The following is a 26,556-nucleotide window of genomic DNA, read 5'->3' as shown; positions in this document are numbered from 1 at the left end:
ATAGCTGTGTGTGCGCAGGAGTAACATGTTTACATTCACTCATCGCTTTTACTAATGGCTTCATCTTGTAGGTTTTACATTTAACGATCAGTCCTACTTTGAATGGAATCTGACTGATAAAATATTCAATTTTTGCTTATTAGCTCTAGATTAATGTCAGACTGTTGCATGTTGGATTAAAAATCTTGGCTATTAACATTTAGCATCTGCAGTTAACATTCATTGCTAATCAAGATACATTTTGGTCATGGCTGATGCCGCCGTAGGGCGAAGGGACAGACTAGACGACCTCCTGAGACTCCTTGCAACATTTTCCTTTATTGGAAAGCCTGGCATGGAGCTTATGCACATTTAGTTGTACAGTATTTCAAAAGCACTGACATGTGCTTTCACAATTTCTGCACTGATTGCTTTAGAGAAATTTGAAATTATGTAAAATATATGTTCAAAAATGTATTTAAACCTGCCTGTCTTCTGTAACATCAGTATTCAGCAGACACAAAGGTACTAACCAGAAGAACAGCAGACCTGGTTGCAGACCAGAGAGGTAGCAAGCCATGTTCAAGGGATTCTTTACCACAAACCAGTGATGAAGTACAAGTACCAAATTCAGTAGGTGCCTGGAATCACCAAGTCTCAAATGTATATGCTCATGGCTGATGGAAAATGCATGCAATCTTGCTCTTTACAACCAATCTCTTCGATATTTTTCTCCTCGCAGTTTCTCTGTATGTGACAGCAATGCCCTAAGGTTGTGTCTAGACTTACCTGTGCTCCTGAGCCTGAATCTCTGACCATCAAACAGCCTAAAACCTGCCAGGCCCTTGTGCCCTGACCCGAGTTACAAAAGTCTAGGACCCACTGTGGTGTGCCATGGTGTCCACCTAGCCTGTGTGTCCAGGCTTCCTACCTGTGTGGTAGGGGACGGTGGCAGTGGTGGGGCAGGGTGGGAGGCAGGATGAACACCCAGGGCTTGCTGACATGGACCCGGCGCAGTGGGAGTTTGCATCCAGACCCAGGAATTTAGAAGAATTCCTGGCTCTGATCATATCACTGTCGCTGAAGCACCCTAGCAATGCAGGTGCTAATATAGCTTGCAGGTAATGGAGGAATCCATTTTGATGCTTTGATTAAAGGTGATGTCAACGTGTATTACCTGCCGGTAGGAACTTTCAGCTGTGAAAACTGTCTTGTCCTGAAGCAGAGATTTTCCCACTGAATCTGATGAAGAGAGACTGTAACACATAACAAAGAGCAAAAAGCTGGCTTATTAAATACACTGCTATTTAAGGAGCAGAAGCTGAGAGGATGCATAATTTAAAATGCTGCACTGTGTTTTTATCAGCCTCTGATCAGACAGTCATGAATCATGTGCCTAAATTCTACCTCTTAGTCTTTGTAAATTTGGAGATCTTTCTCTTTGACCCCTACTCCATCAACTTTCCACTAATTTCTCCAAATTTAGTCCAGAGCTGTCAGTACATTTTCTACCAGACAGTATAGCTGTAGCATAGCATAGCATAGTATATTTAAGCTGTCTCATTGCGACAGTGTTTAAGTGCCTAACAAAATTTATGAAAACAATATACTTTCAGACAAGTTCTCTTCCAAGGTGAGAAAATGTGGATGCTCTCTGTTGCTGTTTTCTCAGAAAGTTTACTTTGCTTTTAACTTTATGCATTCAAAGGATAATGCACCAAAATCAAGGCAGAAGTCTCTTTACTTGTTTCATTAGTTAGAACCACATGGGATGTGGGAAGTAATGGGACCATAAAACCCAAAACCAGAATCCTAATATGATTAGAAGAGAGGGTTCCAGACAAAAAAAAATAATCTTTATGCCATCAAAGAGGCTTTCTTAGGATTATGTATACCATTCTGGTCATACCTGTTGAAGACAGATACTTTTGGACTGAGACAGGTGTATAAAAGAGCTATTAGAATCAGCAAATGTGTATCCCAGTATGTGAGGACACCAAAGTGCTTGACAAGCATCAACACTGCAAACAGAAAAGGAGCAAGGGGAATATGATATCTGTTTAAATGCATCATGGTGCAAACATTTTTGAAGAAGAAACTACCGAGATGAAAAAAATGAACCTTTGAAACATATTTATTGTGGGAGAGAGAAGGGAAGAACTACTGGCTGAGCTTTGGGAGAGGTTTGGTCTGCAACGAATGTTAATTGGAGAGACTAAATGTTAATAGCCAAGATTTTTAATCCAACATGCAACAGTCTGACATTAATCTAGAGCTAATAAGCAAAAATTGAATATTTTATCAGTCAGATTCCATTCAAAGTAGGACTGATCATTAAATGTAAAACCTACAAGATGAAGCCCATTAGTAAAAGTGATGAGTGAATGTAAATATGTTACTCATTAGGACTATATTATGTGTCCGTGATGACAGAAAACAAGACTTAATGACACAGATGTTTGCTCTGTTGTATCTCAATAGCAACACTTTGAGGGCTTTGTGCCCTCAAACGCTCCCAGGGACCTTCATATGACTCTAGGGCATGCACCACATACCCTCAACTGCAGGCAATACAGCCCTCTGTTTCAAACACTCACATTAAAAAAAAATAAAATAAATTATTCCTTAGAGCCACAGGAGGAAGAGAGGGACCAGAGTAATCCCAGGAATAAGTGTTACCTATTGTGGACATTGGGAATCTGTGGCACTTGGCATTAAGTACATAGATGTAATCATAGCTACCCTTGCCAATAGCCCAAATAAAATTACCCACTTCTGCTATTGGAATAGCCTCCCCTACCTTTCGTGTTTTATATGGGGTTTGAAATAATATCTACAACTATTATTTCTGACAGCCATTTGATCATAGAATCATAGAATGGTTAGAGTTGGAAGGAACCTTAAAGATCACCTAGTTACAACCCCCCTGCCATGGGCAGGGACACCTCCCACTAAGGTTGCTCAAAGTCCCATCCAGCCTGGCCTTGAACACTTCCAGGGATGGGGCATCCACAGCTTCTCTGGGCAAACTGTTCCAGTGCCTCACCACCCTCACAGGAAAGAATTTCTTCCTAATATCTAATCTAAATCTACCCTCTTTCAGTTTAAAACTGTTACCCCTCGTCCTATCACTACACTCCCTGATAAAGAGTCCATCCCCATCTCTCCTGTAGGCCCCCTTTAAGTACTGGAAGGCTGCTATAAGGTCTCCCTGGAGCCTTCTCTTCTCCAGGCTGAACAACCCCAACTCTCTCAGCCTGTCTTCACAGGAGACATGCTCCAGCCCTCTCATCATCTTCATGACCCTCCTCTGGACTCACTCCAACAGGTCCATGTCTTTCTTATGTTGGTGGCCCCAGACCTGGACACAATACTCCAGGTGGAGTCTCACCAGAGCGGAGTAGAGGGGCAGAAACACCTCCCTTGACCTGCTGGACATACTTCTTTTGATGCAGCCCAGGATGCGGTTGGCTTTCTGGGCTGCAAGTGTGCATTGCTGGCTCACATTGAGTTTCTCGTTCACCAGCACCCCCAAGTCCTTCTCCTCAGTGCTGCTCTCAAGCCATTCTCTGCCCAGCCTGTATTTGTGCCTGGGATTGCCCTGACCCAGTTGCAGGACCTTGCACTTAGCCTTGTTGAATTTCATTAAGTTTGCAGGGGCCCACCTCTCAAGCCTCTCCAGGTCCCTCTGGATGGTATCCCTTCCCTCCAGTGTGTGACCACACCACACAGCTTGGTGTTGTCGGCAAACTTGCTGAGTGTGCACTCAATCCCACTGCCCACGTTGCTGACAAGGATGTTAAACAGCAGCGGTCCCAGTACCAGCCCCTGAGGAATGCCTCTCAGGGGCATCTCTCAGTATGAAGAGGTCTTGGAGTTTATTTAACCATCCTTGAATCAGACAGATCCTTTTAATCAGAGTAAGAATACGTATTTCTGAGCAGGAATTGAAAAATGGCATCTTCTATTAATTCAGCCCCACCAGTCTCCCAATAACTTTTTATTCAGGTTGTTTGGAGAGACCTCTTTTTCTCTTCTCCATTAACCACTTCTCTTAGAGATAAGGAATTTCTCCCTGTAAATGATCAATCATGTAGCATTGCTTCAGGCAGGGCAAGTATCAGTCAGAAAAACTGTTTTGAGAGGGAGATATTTATGACACTTTTAATGAGACAAAGGTTCTTGTCTTCCATATTTTCCAGGTAGAAATGCAATAATAAAAGTAAAAATGTAGATGGTCTCATTAGACCACTTTCTTTTGTAAGAAGTTGATACGTGTATGGCCTTAATAAGGAAGAGATCATATCTAAAAGTACACAAAAAGGGTAAGCAAGCAGCTAGGCAAAGTTCTACTTCAAAGTTCATTCTTATCTCGGATAAGGAATGAGAGCAATAGGGAAAAATGGGGTGAGGAGCAATACATTTTTTTTCACAAATTTTCATAATTTTTTAAAGCAAAAGATGAGTTTGATCAAAGCAGACTTCACCAGCACAAAACAATTGAATGTCTAAAATCATCTGGAACTGCAGTTCCAGATACAGCACCTAACTGCAGTTACGATATTCCTTACTACAGTGACGAAATGAGACCCAAATCTCACATACAATAAAATATCCTAGACATTAAACACATTAGGTATGGCAATGCAGCTTTCTGCTGACCCCATTAAAGGGAATATATGTACTCACTAACTATTTCTTAGGACTAGCAACCTCAGAAAGAAATCCAGTTCGAGTTCTGAAGTATGCTGGTGGATTTCTCACGTTCAGAAAATTAAAAGGGAATGAAAAAAAATGTGCACAGACAAGAGGCAAATAAATTATGGCCACTGCCCTCTCCTCTTCCTCTTTTACTCCTTTTTCTTCTCCTCTTATCTACCTTGATCTCTCCTCTTACCAGCAACCAGCCTGAACTCCAGAGATATAAATGTAGCATTCTGCTAAGCATATAAAAAGAAATAGTACCACATGTCCCTTGTCTTTAAAGAATTTCCTTGTTTATTCCAAGAGGTGACATGGCCCTCCAGATGATGGCTCAGTCCCTAGCACATCCCCTGTCCCTCCGGCATGCCTCTCCCAGCCCAAAGAGAAAATACTGGATCCTGGAGGACTCGCCTTCCCATGAAAGATAACTGCTGCATGTGTTCTCTGGGTATCACCGCTGCAATTATTAATCTAATGGTCACAAAGTAATAAAGATATCAGGTAAATCAAATGAAAATTTCCTACTTCAGATATTGAGAACTGTGATAAACTAGTTTCAGCTAGATATTGCTCTTTCTCTAGGTTTGGGTTTTTTTTTTTTTAATTTAATCTTTCCTTTAACGCAAACGTCCCCTTATGCTGAAATGGTGTTTAGTTCACTATTTCTTCAGGTTTTGGGGGGCTTTCATCCTAAAGGCTGGACTTTGTCTGTCAATTGGCACGCAGCTCAGAGAAAGAGTGGGTAAGAGACAAGGAGAAGAGGCAACCAGGTGAAGAGGGATGGAAAAGGCATTAGAAAAAGGGCAGGAGAAGTATGGAGAGCACATCTTTAGGGTATGAGAGATGAAGCAGAAATGGGGAGGAAAGTGAGGTGGAAGCATATGGATTTATTTTTTTTTTATGGAAGAAATTTTTATGATGAGAGTAGTGAGACACTGGAACAGGTTGCCCGGAGAAGCTGTGGATGCCCCCATCCCTGGAAGTGTTCAAGGCCAGGCTGGATGGGGCTTTGAGCAGCCTGGTCTAGTGAAAGATGTCCCTGCCTACGGCAGGGGGGGTTGTACTCGATGATCTTCTTACAACCCAAACCATTCTATGATTCTGTGAAAAATATACGGGGACAGAGAATGCTTGTTAGACAGTATACTTGTAAAATGAAGGGTATTTCATCCAGGGGTGTCATGAAGACGCTAGAGCCTTAGCACTGGACATTAAACTTAGTGTCCACGAACGAAGTGTCATTCAGCGTGCATGAGACATGTTTGCATGCTTTGACCATTCACAAACCCAGTTCTCCTGGAGCCACCCTCGTGGTAAAGTAGAAACCCGAGTGATGGGAAACCCTGCTGGGTGTGTAGGGGACCAGCCTAAAGGCTCCAAGTGAATTTGATGCCACTGTTGTTTCTGGATGAGCCAGTCCTTTTCCCCGCGGGTGGGGAGTCTCTTGGGGGGTCTCAGCAGACGACTCTCAGTGTGGAGGCCGATCTGGAGGAGCACTGACCCATGCCACCATCGCACAGCACAAATTGCGGTTGGCTCATTTTGAGGCGTGCTCAAGAAAAGCACTAACTGGTCTTCCAGAGTCTGTACCACCAGCTGTGGCTGCCACAGGTCCCCTTTGGTGGCCCCAGTGACGCCGCAAAGGATGCAGAAGCAGACTCCAACATTTCCATAGCCTTCAGAGAGCGGAGGGCAGCAAGCTCGGGGGGGCTGCGCTCCTCAACCAGGGCCACGGGTGGCTCTCTCCCCAAACCCTCCGGGAGGTAGGAGAGAAAACAGCAATGGCTCTCGCCGTGGGTGAGCAGGGCCGGTGCCAGGGGTCGGCCATCATCTGGAGGGTCGGCGGCCCCTCAGCAGGAACCCTGTTCGCCCTTCCCCCGGGCGGGCCTGTCGCCCCCCGAGGGGGGGCTCCCTCACCGGCGGGCCCCGGCACAGCCCCGGGGACACGGCGGGGCCCGTCGTCGCCAGCCCTCGGCATCGCACGGGGCGGCGGGAGGCGGCGCCCACCGGCGGGGCGGGGCGGGGCGGGGCGGTGTCCGCCCGGGGAACGCCAGAGCCGGGCCGCAGCCGCCGTGGGGAGGGAGGGAGCGGTCGGTGCCGGGGCAGCGCTATGGCCGAGAGATACGACGTGGTGGTGGTCGGGGGCGGTATCTCAGGTGGGTCCGGCGGGCAGGGGCGGGGGGGTCCTGCCGGCCCTCCCGGAGGCAGGGAGGCGGCGGTGCCGGCGGGCGGACGGAGCATCGCGGTGGCGACAGGGGAGAGGCTGCGGTGGTGGTCGCCACCTCCTGGGCCTGAGCGGGTCTCCTCCGGCGAGCCCCAGGTGCCAGCGCATCCCGAGCGGCTGGGGAAGGCTGGCTGAGCAGTGCCCCTGGCTCAGGCTGAACGCCACAGGGTGCAGGCTGTGTGTTGTTATTTTTTTATTCTACTATTTTGTTATTTTCATTTAATTATTTTATTATTTGTGTTATGTTTTATTTTTTATTCTATTCTTTTTTATTTTATTATTCTTTTTATTCTTTATTTTATTCTTTATTTTTTCATTATTTTATTCTTTATTTTTTATTTTATTATTCTTTATTTTATTATTCTTGTTATTCTTTATTTCATTCTTTATTTTTTTCATTTCATTATTTATTTTTTATTTTACTTTTCTGGTTCTTCCACTGTCCAGCCCCGCTGTCCCCCAAACCTGTGTAATTCTTGCCACAACCCCTGGAAGTTTCGGGCAGGTGAGGCCATAGGCGCTCGGCATCCTCTGCACCGAGTCTGGGGATGTTATGCAGAGGCGCTCGGTCGTGCATGATTAATTTAAATCTTGGGGTGCCTTCTGTTTAGAGCAGGTAGAAAGGGAGATAAGGGAGAAATCAGCTGGATCGCTCAGTAAGTTTGTAGTTCCTCATTCAGCACAGGTGCGGATTTGAGAGCACGGGTGGTCTGGCAGATATGGAACAGCAGGCATGGAAGCCTTCCTGCGCTGAGTAGCAATCTGCTGTTTTTAACCTAAGCCTGGCGAGAAGACCTCTGTGCTTGCCCAGAACGAATCTCTCTCTTGTGCGTTTTGTTCTGAGATACACGTGCCAAATAAATTGTGTATGTGCAGTAGGTTATATTTTTTTTCTCTGCTTTTGATATATCAAACAGTTGCTTTTTGGCCTGTTAACGTTGGGAGGTAAGCGGTGTGGTAGCTCCTGTGCTGCATGTTAGTCTCCTTGGTGCATAATGAGTATGCAGACGTCCACAGATCCAAGTAGTACCTCTTGCCAAATTGCAAACAAATTACTCAAGATGTGTTACAAAACATGATTTTATTCATCCTTTTTTTACATAGCTTTTAAATTCCACTTTTTATTTATATGTAATTCTAGATGTCTGTTTAACTATTATATTAAGGTGTGCAGCATGCAATTTGAATGATATAAAAAATGCAGTGAGCAAAAGCATTGGCATTATTTCCTAAGGGTGATTCTCTGATAACAAACTGCCGAATAATTATCGAAAGTTTCAAGTATGATTTTGCAATTAGCAAAAACTAACCATCGCTTTTCTGTAAAGCACGATTGATTCCGAACACAGTGTTGTGGCTAATTTTTAACTTACACCGTGTTTCACAAAGTCAATTACAGGAAATTAACCAGTGGTAACTATCTCTTTATGCATTCTAAACAAAAATGTTTCCCGTGGCGTGTTTTTCTGCAGCGGTAGTGCTACAGGTTCCCAGTGTTGAATGAGTCGGAGTGAAAGAGTTAGTGTAACAGCTTTTAATATACCCTTGTTTTTCATGGTTGCCATGGGAATATTCTCATGGCAGGCCTGCACAGCCCACATATGTTTTTCTGAAAGTGCAGATGGAACAGAGCAGCAGTGCTATGCCATATTAAATCGTGTGCTTCGCTCTTGGCTATCTGCAGCCAGCATCAAGTGGCCGGGGGTTTGTGTAAGGAACCAGTTTTCTATTTACTCCCTTTTACACCAAATCTTCTCCAAAGCACTCTAGTTTCATGCTGTAGCAACTTTTCTCCTCACACAGAGGCTGGAAAAATACACATGCACAAAAATTACTAATGACTCAGTCACTTTCCTTTAGCTGTGATGTACAGCTCCTGATTCACCTCTGTCTTCTGCCCACTCGCTTCTCTGTAAATCATTGACCTTGTAGCTAGGTGATGAAACTATGGTTTTATGTCTCCTTGCTCTGATAGAAAACCCATGCTGACAGGGGTCAGCAAAAAAGACACTGAGGCGCTGGAGCATGTCCGGAGAAGGGCAATGAAGCTGGTGAGGGCTCTGGAGCACAAGCCCTATGAGGAGTGGCTGAGGGAACTGGGGTGGTTTAGCCTGGAGAAAAGGAGGCTGAGGGGAGACCTTATCGCTCTCTACAACTACCTGAAAGGAGGTTGTAGAGAGGTGGGGGTTGGTCTCTTCGCCCAAGCAACAAGTGATAGGACAAGAGGAAACGGCCTCAAGTTGCACCAGGGAAGGTTTAAATTGGATATTAGGAAAAAATTTCTACACTGAAAGGGTTATCAAAGCAGTGGAACAGGCTGCCCAGGGAAATGGTTGAGGCACCATCCCTGGAGGCATTTAAAAGACAGGTAGACATAGTGCTTAGCGATGTGGTTTAGTGGTGGTTTTTGTCAGTGTTAGGTTGATGATTGCACTAGATGATCTGAAAGGTCCCTTCAAGCCTAGGAGATTCTGTGAATCTATGTGCCAAACCTCTGCAGAGATATCTTCTCCTGTCCACTGGAGAATGAAGTATATGATTTTTAAAATGGGTCGCTCCTTGGAGATCCGGTTTGTTTTTGCTCCGGACTTGATATGCGTTCCTTCAGAAAGTCACTGGTTTTGAGGTGCAGCCGATGGGGACTGTACTGTTCCTGCCTTTAGGTGAGGAACGCATGTGTCAGGGTACAGCTGTAAAACAGCGGAAAGCTCTTGTAACCTTCAGGTGTGCTTGAGTTAGCCGGTACAGCCGTAAGCAAAGCAGGTAATCACAGAAGAAACAGAGTTGCCGTGCCGATCTGAGGAGGATGTGAACAAACATGTTGCAGAGAGCTCTGACCCTCTTTGGCAGCAGTTCTTTTTATCCAGATTTAATCAGTAGGGTCTAAAATTTAAAGAGTAAAAAACCTGATGATGGAATAGCAGTGCAGAGACCTCCACAACACTTGACCATCACTGTTCTCCTTTGAAGGGGATGTTTTATCTGAAGATACCAGTTCTTTTGCTGAATGGTTTTCAGTGTCCTTTGCTACAGGCTTGTTGAAAAGCAGAGACTAAAACTAAAGAGATGGCTAATTTAAGTGTTATGTAATGAAAATCTACTCCAAATTACTCTTCATTAATTTCTTTCAAGTCTAAAAAAATGGTTTGTTGCTTCTCTGAAGATTTCAGATCATCTCAATACAGTTGATGACAGCAAAGACCTTTAAGGAACAGGAGGGTTTACTAAGGAGTAGATTCTGTTTTATGGGTAAAACTTCTGCTGAAGTCCTTGAAATTTTTATGAAAGGTGTAGATTTTAAAGGAATATTTTAAAAGAAAAATTCCCAACTTAAAAATGCATATATGAAAATGCTTAGCCACACGCTGTATATAGTATGCCTGGTACTAAAGAATATTTAGATCAGAAAACTAAAGGGTCCTCATAAAGCTGGAAATTGCATCGTGACAGGTTCTTCTGTCTGCTCAGAGCCGTGCCTTTTCTGTTGAAGGGCTCCTCAAGCATGAGGATGGAAACGACTATGAGAAAACTATGAGGTTGTGTCATCAAACTTGCTTATCTTCTTAGTAGAGGCACCGATGACAGAAATTTTCTTAAATCAAATCTTGGAATCTGTTCAGAGGTTTCGTTTAAAAACTTCCTCCACATGTTTTCAAAAGTGCCTTCCTGTCCCTGGTTTTGCCATGGGAACCTCTTTCCTTTTTTTGTTTTCAAAGAAGTTATCAGATTTTATCCTAATGTTATGCCAGTCCTACTTAAGAAAATGCTTCTCTTAAATTTCTGGTGCACACATTTTACAATCAAAGTGAGGTTAACTGATTTTTATTTTTTTTTCCTGAAAGGTGAAGCCTTTTTTAAATTATGGTGAATGTTATTTGAAGTATGCTTAGTGTTTTCCCGTTCACAAGAAATCTGTCATGTTCCTGTAAGTTTAGAACCAAAACCTACTGTAAGATAAAATATTTCCATTGAAACATCAGGTTTTTAAAATATTTGGATACCTATTATTGTGTTATTGAGCTATGACTTTGCTCTATACTCATCTTCTTAGGTGTTGCTTTGTATGATGATCTAATAAGCTGTATAATTACAGTAGCTCTCACTACCATCTGTTGAGTCAGTTTCAAATTACTTAAAAGACCAAACCAAAACGCCCAAAACCATATCAGGTGTTTTGGGGGCTATTATCTGAAGATGTGCAATCTGTTTTAAAATAGACCGAAGCAGAGGACAAAATTTTTTTTCAAAACAAAACTGGGTCATGTTGTAAGAAAAGTATACATGAGATGCATAACCTCCACTAGTTATTGCTTCTTTTTGTTCTCTGGTAGTAATTTACAGTGTCATAATACTCTTCCTCTGAAAAGATCGTTTGCCAAAGGAGATGCTATTTTTGGAGAACATCACTAGTCTAGCAGTCCTGTACTAGATGCCCATTTGGAGAGGGGGGAAAAAAAAAAATCCCAGACCGAAAAAAAAATGCAGGCAAACCAAAATGAAATAACTGTGCATGATCGAATTGAATGGATCCATCCGTGGAAGGACTGTGACCCTCTCCAAGGAATACCACCCTCTCCGAGATGCACTCGGAAAAAGGGAATCCAGGACATTTTTCTGTCAGTTGACGTGATGAAGCTCTTCGTTCACATTTTCAGTCGTCCGTCTCTGCATCTGCCATCAGGGGGTTCTTCCTTTTGTATTCAACTACTCTCATGGCTACTGCAAAGGAGTATGAGGCAGTTGGGTGGAGCCTGCCATTTAACTTCTAGATTCTTCGCAATAAAAACTTGGCAGTACACAGTAAACAGGACAGAAAGCAGCTGCGTAGTGTTGTGAAATAGTTTGGTAGCCTAGGCAGCAGGGACAACACTTGTAATTCACTGACCGATACCTCCTAATCAGTCTGAAAGTTGATTTGATAAGAAGCTTTCCAGCCTACCTGCAGGAGCCATCTCATCTCCCAAGGCTCAGAGCAATGCATCATTAAGGAAAGCTTTTCCATTAGCTTATTTAAGTGTTATGAAAGGGTGATATTAGGGAAAGTTCATTTGGTCTGTTCAGTAAAATGTGAAAACCATTCTGGAAGGGGCAAAAAAGGTAAGTTAGGCTGGCAAAGCTTTGGGCAAGGAATTCCTGGGTAGCTACTATGGAAATAACTGGTGGAGAACTCAATTTTGTGTGTAGCAGTTGATGTTAGAGTTACAAACTGTAGACTCCACAGGATGTTCTTATCTATACTGCTGAATTGCATGTTTGTTTTGGCAAACAAGATCAAACACAGGTGAGGCTGAAAGTTCTTTGTGAGAAGGTTCAGTGCATTGTTTACTTGGACGACCACCTGCACTGGTGCTTTTAGTTCGTTACATTTGTCGTAGTCTAGCCTAGTGCTCGACTGGAACTTAATCACACTGAAGGTGGTGGTAGTATTCATCTGCATTAGTGTATTGCTTCAGATCAAGTGTGTGCCTTGAACAAATCTCCTGATTGACCCTACTTATTGCTCTACAGTGTGCAGGCTCAGAACATATGCATTGGATTCCTTTTTCCATGAGACCAAATGGGAAGATGTGCTCTAGGAGCTCACCTTTTGAGCTGCAACCCCTAATGTTCAGCCTGTAGGACCACACAAGAGCCAGTCTGAAATAAAGCCCCTTTCACACATATAGTATGAATACTGGGTATTCAGGATACAACTGTTTTACTCTGCAGATCTTCTGCGGTTCTGCACTATTTGCTAACATAGACACTGCAAACTTGCTGTCTTGGGATACTTCTAGTTTTGCAGATCAAAGATAGTAACATGGGAAGAGTAAGCACAAAATTTCCATTTTGTGCTGCTCTTACATGAAGACACAGTTAAAAATTTACTTGGTCATCCTGACCACAGATGTGCACCTGCATCCTCTGTCTCCATCCTCTATGTCTTCTCCTTGTCTATTTTTTTTCTTTCTTTAATTTTCTTAACATCTTTAATTTAATTAGCATCAAGAGACTGCCAAAAGATCACATTCTGTCCACTTGTGAATTTTGATTTGCTCATTTTACTCCTTGGCACCATCAAAGACAGGAGTAATTTTAAAGACATGTGATTCAGCATGCTTCCCCCCCTCTAGCAAGTGACCCTAGTGTCAATCTGCAGTGAATAGCAAGACATCAGTCACCACAGTGATATGAGTCTTGGTCAAAGGCTGGTGTCCACAGTACCTGAGGCTGTGAGGAGCAGCCCACTGCTCTGGCTCCATCCTGGGGGTGTTCAGGCTGTCTGACATGATCTCAGGAGTATGCGAGGACTTAAGGACAGCTAGTGAGTGGAGGTAGTCTTATCAAAAGGTGCAGAACTGTGGCAAAAAGCTAAGTAGGCATGTTTGTCCTGCCTAAGTAGGCAGCCTGAGCAACGTGGGCTTACACAGCCCTGATAGTCCTAGAGGTGAACTTCCAGCGCTGCTTGTAGTATCATAAACCAGCAGAGAATTTGCTTTATATTTAGGTATCTTACACAGCAGCTAATGACAATGAATTAGGTCTTATGCATAATTTAGTCAATTGAGAAGGCTTTTCTTCTTCAGAAGTTACTATTCTGTATGTAAACAATCTGGGTGATTTTGGCATATTTCCCACTGGCACAATTTCTTTCTCTATAGCACAACTGACAGCTGTAGTTAAGTAGTTCTGTTACTTAAAGATAAGAAGCCATATTGTCTCACTGCCCCTTCCCAGAAGAGGAGTCGCTTGCCTTTGTGTTTTTTCTTAGTTCTATAGCAGCTACTTCACAGAGTGCACTGATACAGTGGAGAAGTTTACCGTGGTTATAAAAGTTTGATGAACATTGGTATAGTGGATCGAAGTCCTTCCTTTGGTTTTCCTTTACAGAGAATGTGTCTTGATGCACTTGCAAAGCTCTCAGTTACCATTCTGAAATTAGGCATCATTCATAGAATAGTTTGGGTTGGAAGGGACCTATAAAGGTCATTTAGTCCAACCCTCCTGCAGTGAGTAGGGGCATCTTCAACTAGATCAGGTGGCTCAGAGCCCCAACCAGCCTGACCTTGAATGCGTCCCGGCATAGGGCCTCCACCACCTCTCTGGGCAACCTGTGCCAGTGTTTCACCACTCTCATTGTAAAAAGTTTCTTCCTTATAAGTAATCTAAATCTACTCTCTTTTAGTTTAAAGCCATTACCCCTTGTCCTATTGCAACAGGCCCTGCTAAAAAAGCAGTTCCCATCTCTCCTGTAGGCCCCCTTTAAGTACTGAAAGGCCATAATAAGGTCTCCGCCGGAGCCTTCTCTTCTCCAGGCCGAACAACCTCAACTCTCTCAGCCTGTCTTCATAGGAGATGTGCTCCAGCCCTTTGATCGTTTTTGTGGACCTCCTCTGGACTTGCTCCAACAGGTCCATGTCTTTCCTGTACTGAGAACTCCAGAGCTTCAGCTGTGCTTCAATTTCTTGAGCAATTCCATTCATCTCACTACAGTTTCAATCATTTAATTTTTATATAGCTATTTTTGAACTTAACATGATTGTCCTTCTGGGCTGATAACCTATTTTGTCCTTGTATACTTATGTCAGATATTAAGCTTCTTGCTGCCTTCTGAGGTGGTTTGTCAAAATGTGATCGTACATCTAACTGACTAGCTTTATTTCCTTCTGGACTGATTTGTGTCTAAGGTTTATAATTTTGTAACGTTGTGTGATCCTTGTTTAAAGTTTTTTCTGCTGATTTCAGTGGTCAATGAGAGTGCACTACAGCACGTTGGTATTTAAACCATGCATGTCTAGTATTCTTTTTAATAACCCACCCATGCACCTGTATTTTGCATAGCCTTTTCTGTCCTGTCAGTTTTCTGTTCAAACAGTTTGCTTAAAAGTAATGTCAGTGTGAAGTCCCTTAGAAACTTTATTTGCTCCATAAACCATTATTATGACCAGTACTGGGGGCTGGAGTGGTGTAAGGGAACAGAAAAAGGAATGGGCATCAATAAGTCAGTTGTGGAGACCCTGAGTTCTGGATAAGTTAGAAAAAAAGGAGGTGCTGGAAAGTGCCTGTCAAGCCATAGAAGAGTTGCATTGACTTACTCAAGAAACAGTGATAATATTATTTATGGGAAGAAGAGGCTTCCAAGGAGAAAGAAAGTAAAATATTTTCAGGGACAAAGGTGTTCAAGGGAATTCAACCCATCTTTTTCTTCTCCCCCATCTCTTATTCTGTCCCCTCTCCTTCTTTGTGCTGCCCCCACTATCAGGCAGGTGTTGCCACCACCCTAGCAAATATGTGGGGCTGATGTACCCATGTCACCCACAGCCCTACAAGGACTCTGCTGCCTGGACTTAGTGTTAGGACGAGTGGGCTTTTGATGGCATCAGGAGCATTAGCAGCTATGGATGGAGAGCAGGGAACTGCTTAGGAAATGATGGGCATTCAGGTTTTTTTGTAGGTGGTCTGTGTGTGTGTAGAAGAAGGAGGGGCAGGGGACAGGATGGGGGCACACAAAGTGCAGACCATCCCTGGAAGAAAAGGTAGTCCAGTCTAGGAAGTCTGCGACCTGGTGAGCTACTTCTGATAACTGGTGTATATGGCAAAATACATCATAGATGTGCTAGTAGTTTTTAAAACTAGCTTAACAGTGAAGAGTCTGGCTGTGGTTCATTAGAGCCTCTGTCAGCTTGTAGTTACAAGGATTAGGTTATGGTGGTGACTGCTGTTTGGCACTTCATGTTTCAGGTGGTTAAAAGAGTTCCATGAAGTTTTAATTGATTCGAAACCTGTTCATCTTACAAACATTACTTTGTACTATACAACTTCTTCACTATTTTTCAGTTTCTACCATATAACTCAGCTGGCAGTGAGGGAGGTGGGGAGGAAAGATGCCTTTGTAGCCTCCTGCCCCCCAGCCGGCTGGTCTTTATGTAGATGGTATAATTCATATGTAAAACATTGAATGCAGTCTCTTTGGTTGACTACACACAGCAACAGCTGCTCAAACAGCCAGTTCATACTATGCATCATGATTACCTGGATAGCTTGCATATAAACTCACATCCTGTTTGCTGGAGTTGATAAATCTGTCTTTGAATGCATTAAATATTGGAGCGAGACACCTCTTTTGTTCCAATATGAGTCATTTTTTTTATGAGGCTAACTTGGCCAGAGGCTGAATCAGTGAGTTATGCTAGATAGTGAGCACAAATGAGGAAAGGAAAGAGTGTAAATTCTTTTATTTTACACCTTAGACGCTTTTCTTTTCCTCTATGCTTCTTTCACCTTTTTCCCCCCTGGCATGCATTATTATCAGAATGGGACAAAACTAATGGTAGCATTTTTTTCTTTCATAATAGTGATGTTTTTCTGACCTGTTTGGCTCAAACTTTTTCCTGCCTGCACTTAGAGATGGAGGGAAGAGAGTCACTTGAAAATCTTATTTGGTGGTTCCTTTTTGGGTTTCTCTGGATAACATCCATGTTCTCAGCCTTTGGTATCTCAGCCTGGTTCATCCTGAGCTGGCCGTTAAGAAATGGAGTGGTCTTTTTGGCATATCAGCAAAGAGGTGGCTGGCATGTAAAGTGATTATACACGATGCTGGGAAGTGGTGGGGTTCGTCTGCATTTTTCAGTTATTCAAATAGATAAAATGTTCACAAATCCTTGTAAGCTTTACAGGTGAGTAGTATCTAGCCTGAGTGTTAATGTGTGTGCACACATTAACATATTATATGTGTGCTATAGTGATGATAGGAATTTCCAGGGAGTCACTGGAGCATGGCTTGGTGGATATTTAAAAATGACATTGAGATATGCTCAATATAAATCCATAATTATTAGGGGCAACTGGGTGAAAATAGTTGTGTGAAGACCAGGGAAAACATGAAACAAAAGGGATCACTGTGGAATGAGGGCATGGTGGCCCTGCTGGGGGCTTTGCTAACTGCCATGAGAAGTGACTTTTCTAGGTGGATGCCTGTGAGTCTAGATGGATGCCTATGACATTGAGAAATCTGGGAAATTACATGTTACTCTTTAATGTCAAGATATGAGAATGACAGTGTGCTTATTTTTTAAGTTCAAATCTTCAAATCTTCTATTTGATCATGTATTTTAAGCACTTTTCTCGGGGAATTAAAAAAAATGAATTCTTTCTTTGAGAACATGCAAGATTTAGCAAAATGGATAAGCATTTCTCTTCAGAGGCAACTGCGGCATAATTTTGCAAAATTTTCCAGACGTAGCTTAGTCTTTTCTTCCCATGTTGCTGTGTATGGAAGGCAAAACTCTTCTTCAGAGTAAATCTGGCTGTCATTTTGTTTGCTTGTATGTCTCCCTCTAATAGTAATGCCTAAAAGGATGCTTTTAGAAAACTACCTGTGTAGCGCCTGAGCCGGTTCATTGTGCTAAGCTTTGTTTGTTCCAATGCTACGGTATGTTTGTTGTAGTGCTACCTTGTCTTTCAGTTCTCTGTATCTCCTCTACTTATTCCCTCTGTCTGTTGTGTTTTGAGGCAGCCTAGACTGTAAACTATCAGAAAGGGATGACCTAAGCCAAAGGAGGCCCTGAGATTGAAGGTGTGAGATAATATTGCAGTAAAGATGATAATAATAGTAATGCCGTTAACTTTAACTCTTCAGTATACCCTGGGGCCATAACAAAGGGCATGCAGAATGTGATTGGTTTGGTTTTTTTTAACCTGACTGGAGCTTAGAAACAGAACTCTCACTCTTCCTTTTGAAGTGTGAGGTGGGCATTGAATGACTGTACTGCTCCATGTGTAAGACGTGACAATGAAATGAACAGAATACTGAATAAATGATTGATACTAGAAATACTCATCCTTTGAAATGCTGGAGTGCCCAGTTTCATCAGTCTAAAGTTTCACTGGAGGCTTCAAATGTAAAAATTCAATGGAAACTAAAGGGAAGCCCTGGGCAAGGGCAGAACAGCTGTGGCTTCAGCACTTGAGCCTGGGCACCACAGGACTGAAGGCACTGGGTTTCCACCCGAACGCAACAAGTTTTCTTTGTGCTGTGCTGGCAGGGCTTGAGCTTAAGGTATCACCACTTTGCTCATCTCACTGGTAACCAGCCAGGCTCTATATCACTTAGCTGCGTGTGATGCCTGGGACAAATGGCAATCCCAGGCACAAATACAGGTTGGGTGGAGAATGGCTTGAGAGCAGCACTGAGGAGAAGGACTTGGGGGTGCTGGTGAGTGAGAAACTCAACACGAGCCAGCAATGAATGTGTGCACTAGCAGCCCAGAAAGCCAATCGCATCCTGAGCTGCATCAAAAGAAGTATGGCCAGCAGGTCGAGGGAGGTGATTGTCCCCCTCTACTTTGCTCTGGTGAGACCCCACCTGGACTATTGTGTCCGGGTCTGGGGCCACCAACATAAGAAGGACATGGACCTGTTGGAACGGGTCCAGCGGAGGGCCATGAAGATGATCAGAGGGCTGGAGCACCTCTGCTATGAGGACAGGCTGAGAGAGTTGGGGTTGTTCAGCCTGGAGAAGAGAAGACTCCAGGGAGACCTAGTAGTAGCCTTCCAGTACTTAAAGGGGGCCTACAGGAGAGATGGGGAGGGACTCTTTATCAGGGAGTGTAGTGATAGGACGAGGGGTAACAGTTTTAAACTGAAAAATGGTAGATTTAGATTAGATATTAGGAAGAAATTCTTTACTGTGAGGATGGTGAGACACTGGAACGGTTTGCCCAGGGAGGTTGTGGATGCCCCGTCCCTGGAAGTGTTCAAGACCAGGCTGGATGGGGCTTTGAGCAGCCTGGTCTGGTGGGAGGTGTCCCTGCCCATGGCAAGGGGGTTGGAACTAGGTGACCTTTAAGGTCCCTTCTAACCTGAACCATTCTATGAAATGTGGACTGAATGTTTTTAATGTTGATTTTAAGAACTCTGCTTAATAAATGCTGTTCCCTGCGCACTGGATGAATCATCTAGGAGCACTTCCAGGGAGAAGAGATCACAGAAAGCTGGGACTAGAGTTTATGCTCACGTAAAGTCGCATTAACTCACAGGGATGCTCATACTGACCTCAGTGACAAGGTTACAGAACCAGCGCTCAGACAGAACAAAACTCATTGCCTCGGCTAGACAATGAAATGCTAACAGAAATAAATTTTATTTGTTCAGAGTGCCGTATCCTAGGCAGAAATGTTATGTCCTTTGTACAAATATTTTAAGTAAATGTACATTTTAAGCAGATACGCAGATTGATAATGTCTTTTTTTGCTCTTTGGGGTTTCTGAAACTGTAATTTTATTATTTTTTAAGTTCTTTGGTGTTGTGATATTCATTTTAATGGCATTCATTGCTGCACAGTGATACAGCTTAGGAAGAAAGTTTATCTCCCCCCCTGGTGAAAATACTTGCATCAAAAAAGAGTTGCTTTGATACCTTTCACTGTACTGTTCAGCATGTGAAGGTAAGGCATTGAGAATAACCAAGAGGAACAATTTACAGAGACCGAGCTCTACCATGTTTTTTCAGCTCTGAGCTACAATTTTTGTATCTTTCTTCCATGAGATTGAGTCAGATATCTAAAGTGCCTTTGTAATTAGAGAACTTAAAATGTTACCTTCACCCTGAAAGCATATGGGTGTAGGTGAGGGGCTAAGTTAATAAAAGGTATTGTCAGGGTGCAGTATCTTGTTGTCCTTGTAGCCCTTTGCTTTTCAGAAGTATTGTCACCTAGACAACTCTTGGAGCAATCTGGGTGCTGTGTACCTTGTCTTGCAGAGGACTAAAAAAGCAATGAAGTGGGAAAACTGACTATTGTTCACGCTCACCGTTTTTGATAGCGATGTGCCAGTCTGATGTGAACTGAGTTTCAGGCAGTGTGCTCTTAGCTGTCTCTGTTGTAGTGCTCCCATTATAAATTCAAGGGACATGCTCAAAATCATAAGAGGATGGTATTCTTCACAAGAGCAAAATCCCTTGACCTTTCCATAATGTGAGAAAAGTTACAAAAAATGCCTGTATCGCGTAAACTCACCCAGACCCTGGGCCAATATTGGCTTTGCTTTTTTTGCTGTTGTTGTTTTGGTTTTTATTTTGCTTACAATCCTTATCTATAATGCCTTTACAGGCATTATTGTCTCAAGCCATTATTTCAATTAAAACATTTTAGCTGGCTAATGATGAGTGACAGAGGTAAAGATGACCAGCGCCAGGTTCAATCTTTCAGTGGCAGAGCAGTAATCGGATTGTGTTCATTAAAGCAGTCAGCACAAACAAAACCAATGCTATTAAATTGCAGTTTCTAACACTGTAATGCAATAAAGAAACTGTGGAAGACTCAAAGGAGAAAACCCACTGGTGGAAAACGGCTGCTTAGCTGTGGATGAGAACATGCCTTTTCTCTGCTTCTGCCCTCCATCCCTTCAGTATGGCAGCGGTGTGCAAACTGTATTACGCTAACGGCACTGAACTAACAGTGTGTTTTTGAGTCATCTCTTAAAAGGAGGTCAGAGAACCCTGAGTATAAACAAGAAGGGGTTTTGTTTGAATTTTAGAGTAATTGGGCCTAAGCAACAGCAAACAGGATTCTTCCATTAACTGATCTAATTTTTCGATGCTAGGAACTTACCCAGCGGGGATTCCTGGTCAAAGGAGTGTTTTTTTGCTTCCTCCACAATTTACCTCAACTGCTTGGGGCATAGTCCTCTTTATTTCTTCCCATTGCCCTAGGTCAAACACTGCAACTGTGTTGACCACGGAGAAAGGGGTTCTGCTCAAAAGTTCTTCTGCAGTGTTAAGACAGATGGATTTTGTTTCACTGAGTTCCATGCAGCAGTTTCGGCCAAACTCATTTATTTGCTGTATGCGTTTTGTATGTTTTTCTGAGCATCAGAGATGTTAGGTAAGGGTTCCTGCGTGAAGACATCTAATAGTGAGGGAAGTTGTGTTTCCCATGTGATCCCACAGCAATACCAGCTTCTGTAACTTTTTGTAGGTTTTGACAGATTTGCTGATTTTACTTAACATTTCAGCTTCTTAAGGCTTCGTGATTTTTGTGAGACTCCTCACTTCCATTAAGAAAAGACATTAAATTCCTGGCCCCTCTGGTCAACATGAGACTTAGACTCAAAATCAAGAAGAAGAATACAAGTCTTGAGATTTCTAAAATAAGAGCTTCAAGATGTTAAATGTCCAATTTCTCCATTATCCCCAGGGCAGAGGACTGTGCTCGTTATGCCATTTCCAAGGTGCGTTTTGAGACAGATCCTCACGTTGAGCCTCGTGCTATGTTTGTGTAATGCCCTGGACCCCATCAAAGTGCTCAGGCTCCGGTGCTGCTGGCTGCTCTGCCCACTGGCTCTGGCTGAAGGAGCAGCTGGCATCTGACGTCTTTGCAGACGGTGATTTAGATGTGGCAGAACAGGTTGAGGGCAGGGAAAAAGTCCTCAAGAAATTTGTCAGTTTTGCCTTTATGTACAAGGTACGTTACAGCAGCAGCTTCTCATGCAGATGTGCTTGAGCTTTCAGCTGGCTGCTCGGTGGATGACTTGCAGTGCAGCTGCTGCACCTCCAAATACACTGTGAAAACTGGTTGTTAGCCCCTGCTCGAACACACGATGTCAAGGCGGACGCTGTCAGCAGTTAACCGAGCTGCTTGTAGGCCTCCTTCAGACGTGTATGTCCAAGTCGTGGAGGCACAACAAAGGTAAAAATCAGCTCCTTGCCTCTTCGAAGTGTTGGATGTTTCTATTCTACTTATAGAGCCTGTGTTTGGATGCAGAGCCCCAGTGTCTAGCATCTGTTACAAAAGTTAAAACTCCCTTGGGCAGTACTTTGTGAACATATCGTTGATGTCAAAATAAATAAATAAAGAGGAGGAGAGGGAGAAATATCAGCCAATTTCATGAATCTGAGGAAATCCAGGTGTGAGACATGCAAGTTCTGCAGAAAGACCTGCAAGTAAGTGCAGTCCAAGTATGATGGCAGCCTTTCTTCCTGCTCAACCTACAATTTTAGTTGGAGAGACACGTTTTTAAGATTATAAAGTAAACAGGTTTTTTTGACAGCCATCTTGGAAGCTATTAAACGAATGCCAGTGGCTTAGAGGCTCTTTCCTTGCTCCCTACATGAATTAAAATTTAGAATTTGTAGATGATATTTATAATTACATATATGAAAGAAGAGGTGGTTTTTTTCCTTCTTAGAAGGGAGATAATAAATACGGGACAATATGATAAATTGGTGAATAATAGAGAGAAAGTACATCAGGAACTGCAGGAATGCCTTCAGAAATAAACTTAGTCCATATAAGTAAAATATTATTTAATATAAATATATAAATAAAATATAAATATTAGTCCATAATACGTGGGAGTCAGATGAAAAACATGACTCTTGTAGCATTTGTCAGTCCAAACGTGAGTTTGGATTCTGCCCTAGCACAGGAATTTAAATTTTTATCTTTAAAACAAACAAACAAACAAAAAAACCCAACCAAACAAAAAACCCCAAGCAAAAACTGAATTAGATGTTATCTTAATATAAGAAAGGTGTTAATATTAGGAAGTGAGGTTATAATGAAGCTTGAAGCTGTGTAATCAAGTGGTGCAATTTAAGATGTTTAGCAGGTACACAGATATCAAACAGGAAAGAAATAAGTGTGAACTGAAGATGAAATAATTATTGTGATTATTACATTTGAGGAAGATCTGTGTGAATGCAGAGTGCTGCGTGATGGAGAAATGATTTTCGTGGCTTGAACTTGCATTATAAAATTCTGGGGGAGGCAATCTCTCACCAGTATCTCTGAGTGGCTGCGGTTGGGTACCAGGTTGCTATGGTAACGGATGAAGGCTTGGCTGGTTAAACATCCTCTAAGCACAGTGGTATTTTTCAGTCTAGGGCTTCAAATAAGACCTATCATCTTTGCTTCTTTGTTGTTTGCATTAATTATCTGCCTATCAGTTCTCTGAGCAGAACTGCAGGTGAGGCTGCTTAACTGTATGTTTTTCTGCCATATATATATGGCTCTTTGTTGCCCTTTGAAGAAAGCTGACTTGCAGTGGAACCTGAACCCAATTACTGTCCTCTGCGAAGCGGGGGCAAAAGTGGTTGAGCCCTTATATTGCAATTCAGGTCTGATTCTTTTGAAATGCTCCTGGGGAGGAGGGAAAGGTGCCACTGGGTGATGAAACATTGCGCATGAAATAGGAATAATAGCAACATCAGTCAGGTTTTTGGATGAACTTTACATTTGGATATGGCTGTTTCACTTGCGAGGAGTGGGGGAAACATTAAAGACCTGCCTTTGGTTAGTGATGTGCAAGAGTGAGAGGTAAGCCAGAGGCAGTGCTGAAATGTGAAACTTGTGAAGGGTTAAACACTTCAAGAGGAGATCTTACATCATGTGTGATGGATTTTTCCAGGCTTTGCTTCACAGGCTCTGTGCATGCTTTTTTTGTGGCAATTGGAATATTAAGCACAAGAGAGGCCACTCTGACTCTTGCCCAGAGAAAAGACTGTGGTTTGTAGGAGTTTCCTGCAGCAATTTTTAGTTTCTGAAAAGCAAACCTCAACCTCGTGCCCCAATATTCCTGTGCTAGTATTCATTTCCATTTTAATATGTTTTTGTTGCTGTTCCTGGTGCCTTATCTGTCCTTGTATCACTTTGGCTCGGAGCTCTCCCTCTGCAGCATCCAGTCCTCTCGCTGTTATTGTAGTAGCAGCCCAAGAGCCCTTTTGGGGTCTTGTGTCCAGCTCCAGGGAACAGGTACAGGGTGGTGTGGCAGTACTGTGATTCCAAATGTGTGAGATACCAAAAATAGCAGCATTCCCAGCTGTCAATATTGCACTGTAATGTGGTATCTGCGACAGCAGTCTTGCCTTATCCTGTGCTGTGCTTGCTCTGAGACCTAATATGGTCCTTTGCTCTGGGCCTCTGCCTTCACATCTTCCAACTCTTTCCCCAGTTACACATTTGTGATGAGGAAGAGGAAGAGCTAGAGGTTGGTTTTGTTCCCTGCCTTTGTCAGCAATTATCTGCATAATTTCTCTGGCAAACTTTGGGCCAGAATAGAGCTGTCACATAGGTCAGAGAAAAGTGCTTAGTTTGGGAACCCTGTAGACTGCAACTTCCATTATGGAGTCAAGCTCCAAGGACACATCCCTCCCTGTACAGAGATCTGATCTGCTGGAGGATGGTCATGGGGCAGTGAGATACTAATGAGCCCAATCCTCTCTTCCACACTGGTTTATTTTTTTTTTTTGTATTTGCATCAGGAAAGAGTAAATTGCCATCCATTTCTAACAGATACATCTGTGGATGTATGGAGAAAAAGAAGGTGGCATTTGCCCCAGAATAAACAGTAGGGAGTAAATAGTAGGTAGGTGCAATAGGCTGGATGAAAGGTGCGTAAGGACCTTCTGGTGGCATCTGGGCTGACCACTGCAAATCGGATGCATTTCATCTGAATCTAGAGAGCTATCCTTTCACAAGCTTGTCTGTCTATTCATCTCTTGGAAATAAACTGCCTTTGTTCCTGGCTGTACTGAAATGTTTATGCATTAGATATTAATACAGAAAGTCAAATCTCATATTCCTTAACCAGTGTTGGTTACTGAATATTATTAATTGATTAGTCAACGCCCGTTACCATGATAAGCCAACAGAAACCTGCAGTGACAACAGCCTTCAGATTATGTATTATTTCTACAAATTATTAATAACTACTATTGATCCTCTCCCAACTGATGAAACATTTGTCTTTTTTGAAGAGCAATTTTTTTTTCTTTAACTGGTAAGCTATATTTATTTAGGAGTTTTGTTGCCTATTTTTCCTTCAGGAGCCAATCTCTTTTTGCAAATTATTTGAAGGGGTGGTCTGTGTTTCCATACCATGACTGTTTTCTGTATTTTGTTCTTCCTTGGTATCGTTAAATATTTGTGAGTGTAGTCAAGGCCACTGATCCAGCCAGATGTTTTTGCAATATAATTTCCTCAATAAGGAAGTATGGAAAGACCTTTACCAGCGTCATTACTGGTTTTCTCACAAACACTTATGTGAAAACACAAGATAAATAAGCCCATGAAGCTAGAAATAAAAGCAGGACAGTATGATCTTTTAATGGAAACATCTGCTGCTTCTCTTCAGAAAATGTCAAATCCTTTAGATAGATAGGTCTGTACCATTGTCTTTTTTTTTTTTTTTTTTTTTCTTACAGATGGGGAAACAAAGGGCTTCAGTGATTTAACCAGCACAGTGCAGCAGGTTCACTGCAGTGCTGGGAACAGGACATGGTTCTCCTACTTGTAAGCCACTACTTGACAACGAGGATGTTCTGTCACACCTTTAGTAGCTCTTAGTAATATTCTTTCTCTATCCAGGGCTGCTATATTTTCTTAATTATAACTTCATTCAGTCCTTCCTTGCTAGCTTTGGCCATCTGTTCTTTCTGCCAGCTCTTTTGCCATTTCTTTCATGGCTGTCTTATGCCTAGAACAATCTGCCTGGATGACTCCTCCTCAAAAACTACATGTACTAGGATACAGAGAGGAAAGTGATTGCCTTCTGATGGTGACAAGACAGAGAGCCAGAAAGGTTAGCTAAATTGCAGTGTATGAGTGTGGCTTGTAGCCTGGCCTGTGCTGAACTTTATTCAACACATGCTATCAATTCAAGAGGATGGCGAACCCTCTAGAATATAACTCTTGTCATCCCACTAGAAGCTTGCTCACATGCAGCCAAAGTAAGAACATCAGTTTATACAAATCTCAGTTTGTGTGCTGAAGTAAAAGGCAGAGATGATCTTAAGCAGTTGAGAGGTTGCAGGCTGTATCTGCTCCATGTTGTGCACCCTTTCTAGTTCCCATCATGGCTTGACATGCTGCAGGGCCCGATGCTAATATTTTCCTCTGTAATTATGAGGATTTATGGCATCAGAGCTAAAATGAGATGTTCTCTCTTGTATTCCTGTCCAACCTGCCCTAGGTGACCCTGCTTTGGCAGGGGGATTGGACTAGATGATCTCCAAAGGTCCCTTCCAATCCCTACCATTCTGTGATTCCCATTGTTCCCTCTCTTGGTGTCTCAGCTTCAAGAATTGCAAGATGGAAGTAAAAATGTATGAAGAAAATGGATAAGGAATGAAGCAATTTTTTTGTGTACACTTACCCATATTTTTTCTTCTTGTTGCCACACAAAAGTGCACATTCTGTCTCTTCTGATTCAGACCATGTGTTCTTCAGGAGAAGAAACCTGTGACCTGATGGCGGGAACTTTGTAATGTACTTTAAAATTTTCAGAGCTGGAAAGCAGACACTTACACAAATAAGCTTCAGGAAAACTTCTGAAATTTAGGACAGTCCTAATAAAACTTCACTTCCTTTTTTTGTTGGGATTATAAAAAATGACATGCTGATGTTAGAAAACAGAAAGCTGTCCTCCCCTGTGGGTGTCTCTGCATGGCTGGATCACTGTCGTAACAAGTGCTGGCTTATGCAGCAGAAGAGCTGAGCATGTGATGCAAAAGGTGCTCAGCACATGAAAATTTGACCACAGTTTTAATATGTAGCTTCAGTTCCATTTCACGGTTATTGGTTTGTTTTTTTTTTTTTTCATAGAATCATAGAATCTTCATGGTTGGAAAGGACCTTTGAGATCATCGAGTCCAACCATACAGACACAAAAAAC

At 42.7% G+C, this 26,556-nt stretch overlaps 1 protein-coding gene across 1 annotated transcript in view; it reads left to right on the top strand.

The window, feature by feature from the left end:
* The first annotated feature begins 6,708 nt into the window (after positions 1-6,708).
* The window catches only part of LOC134519724 (amine oxidase [flavin-containing] B-like), a 58,717-nt gene continuing 38,869 nt past the window's right edge, over positions 6,709-26,556 (top strand). Inside the window, exon 1 of the mRNA XM_063344253.1 lies at positions 6,709-6,839. Within this exon, the coding sequence (XP_063200323.1) occupies positions 6,794-6,839 (46 nt within the window). The 5' untranslated portion in view covers positions 6,709-6,793. The remainder of the gene's footprint in view (positions 6,840-26,556) is intronic.

Source organism: Chroicocephalus ridibundus, chromosome 1, assembly GCF_963924245.1.
Source record: "Chroicocephalus ridibundus chromosome 1, bChrRid1.1, whole genome shotgun sequence".
Classification (NCBI taxonomy): Eukaryota; Metazoa; Chordata; class Aves; order Charadriiformes; family Laridae; genus Chroicocephalus; species Chroicocephalus ridibundus.
This window is presented reverse-complemented; position numbering and strand designations above follow the sequence as displayed.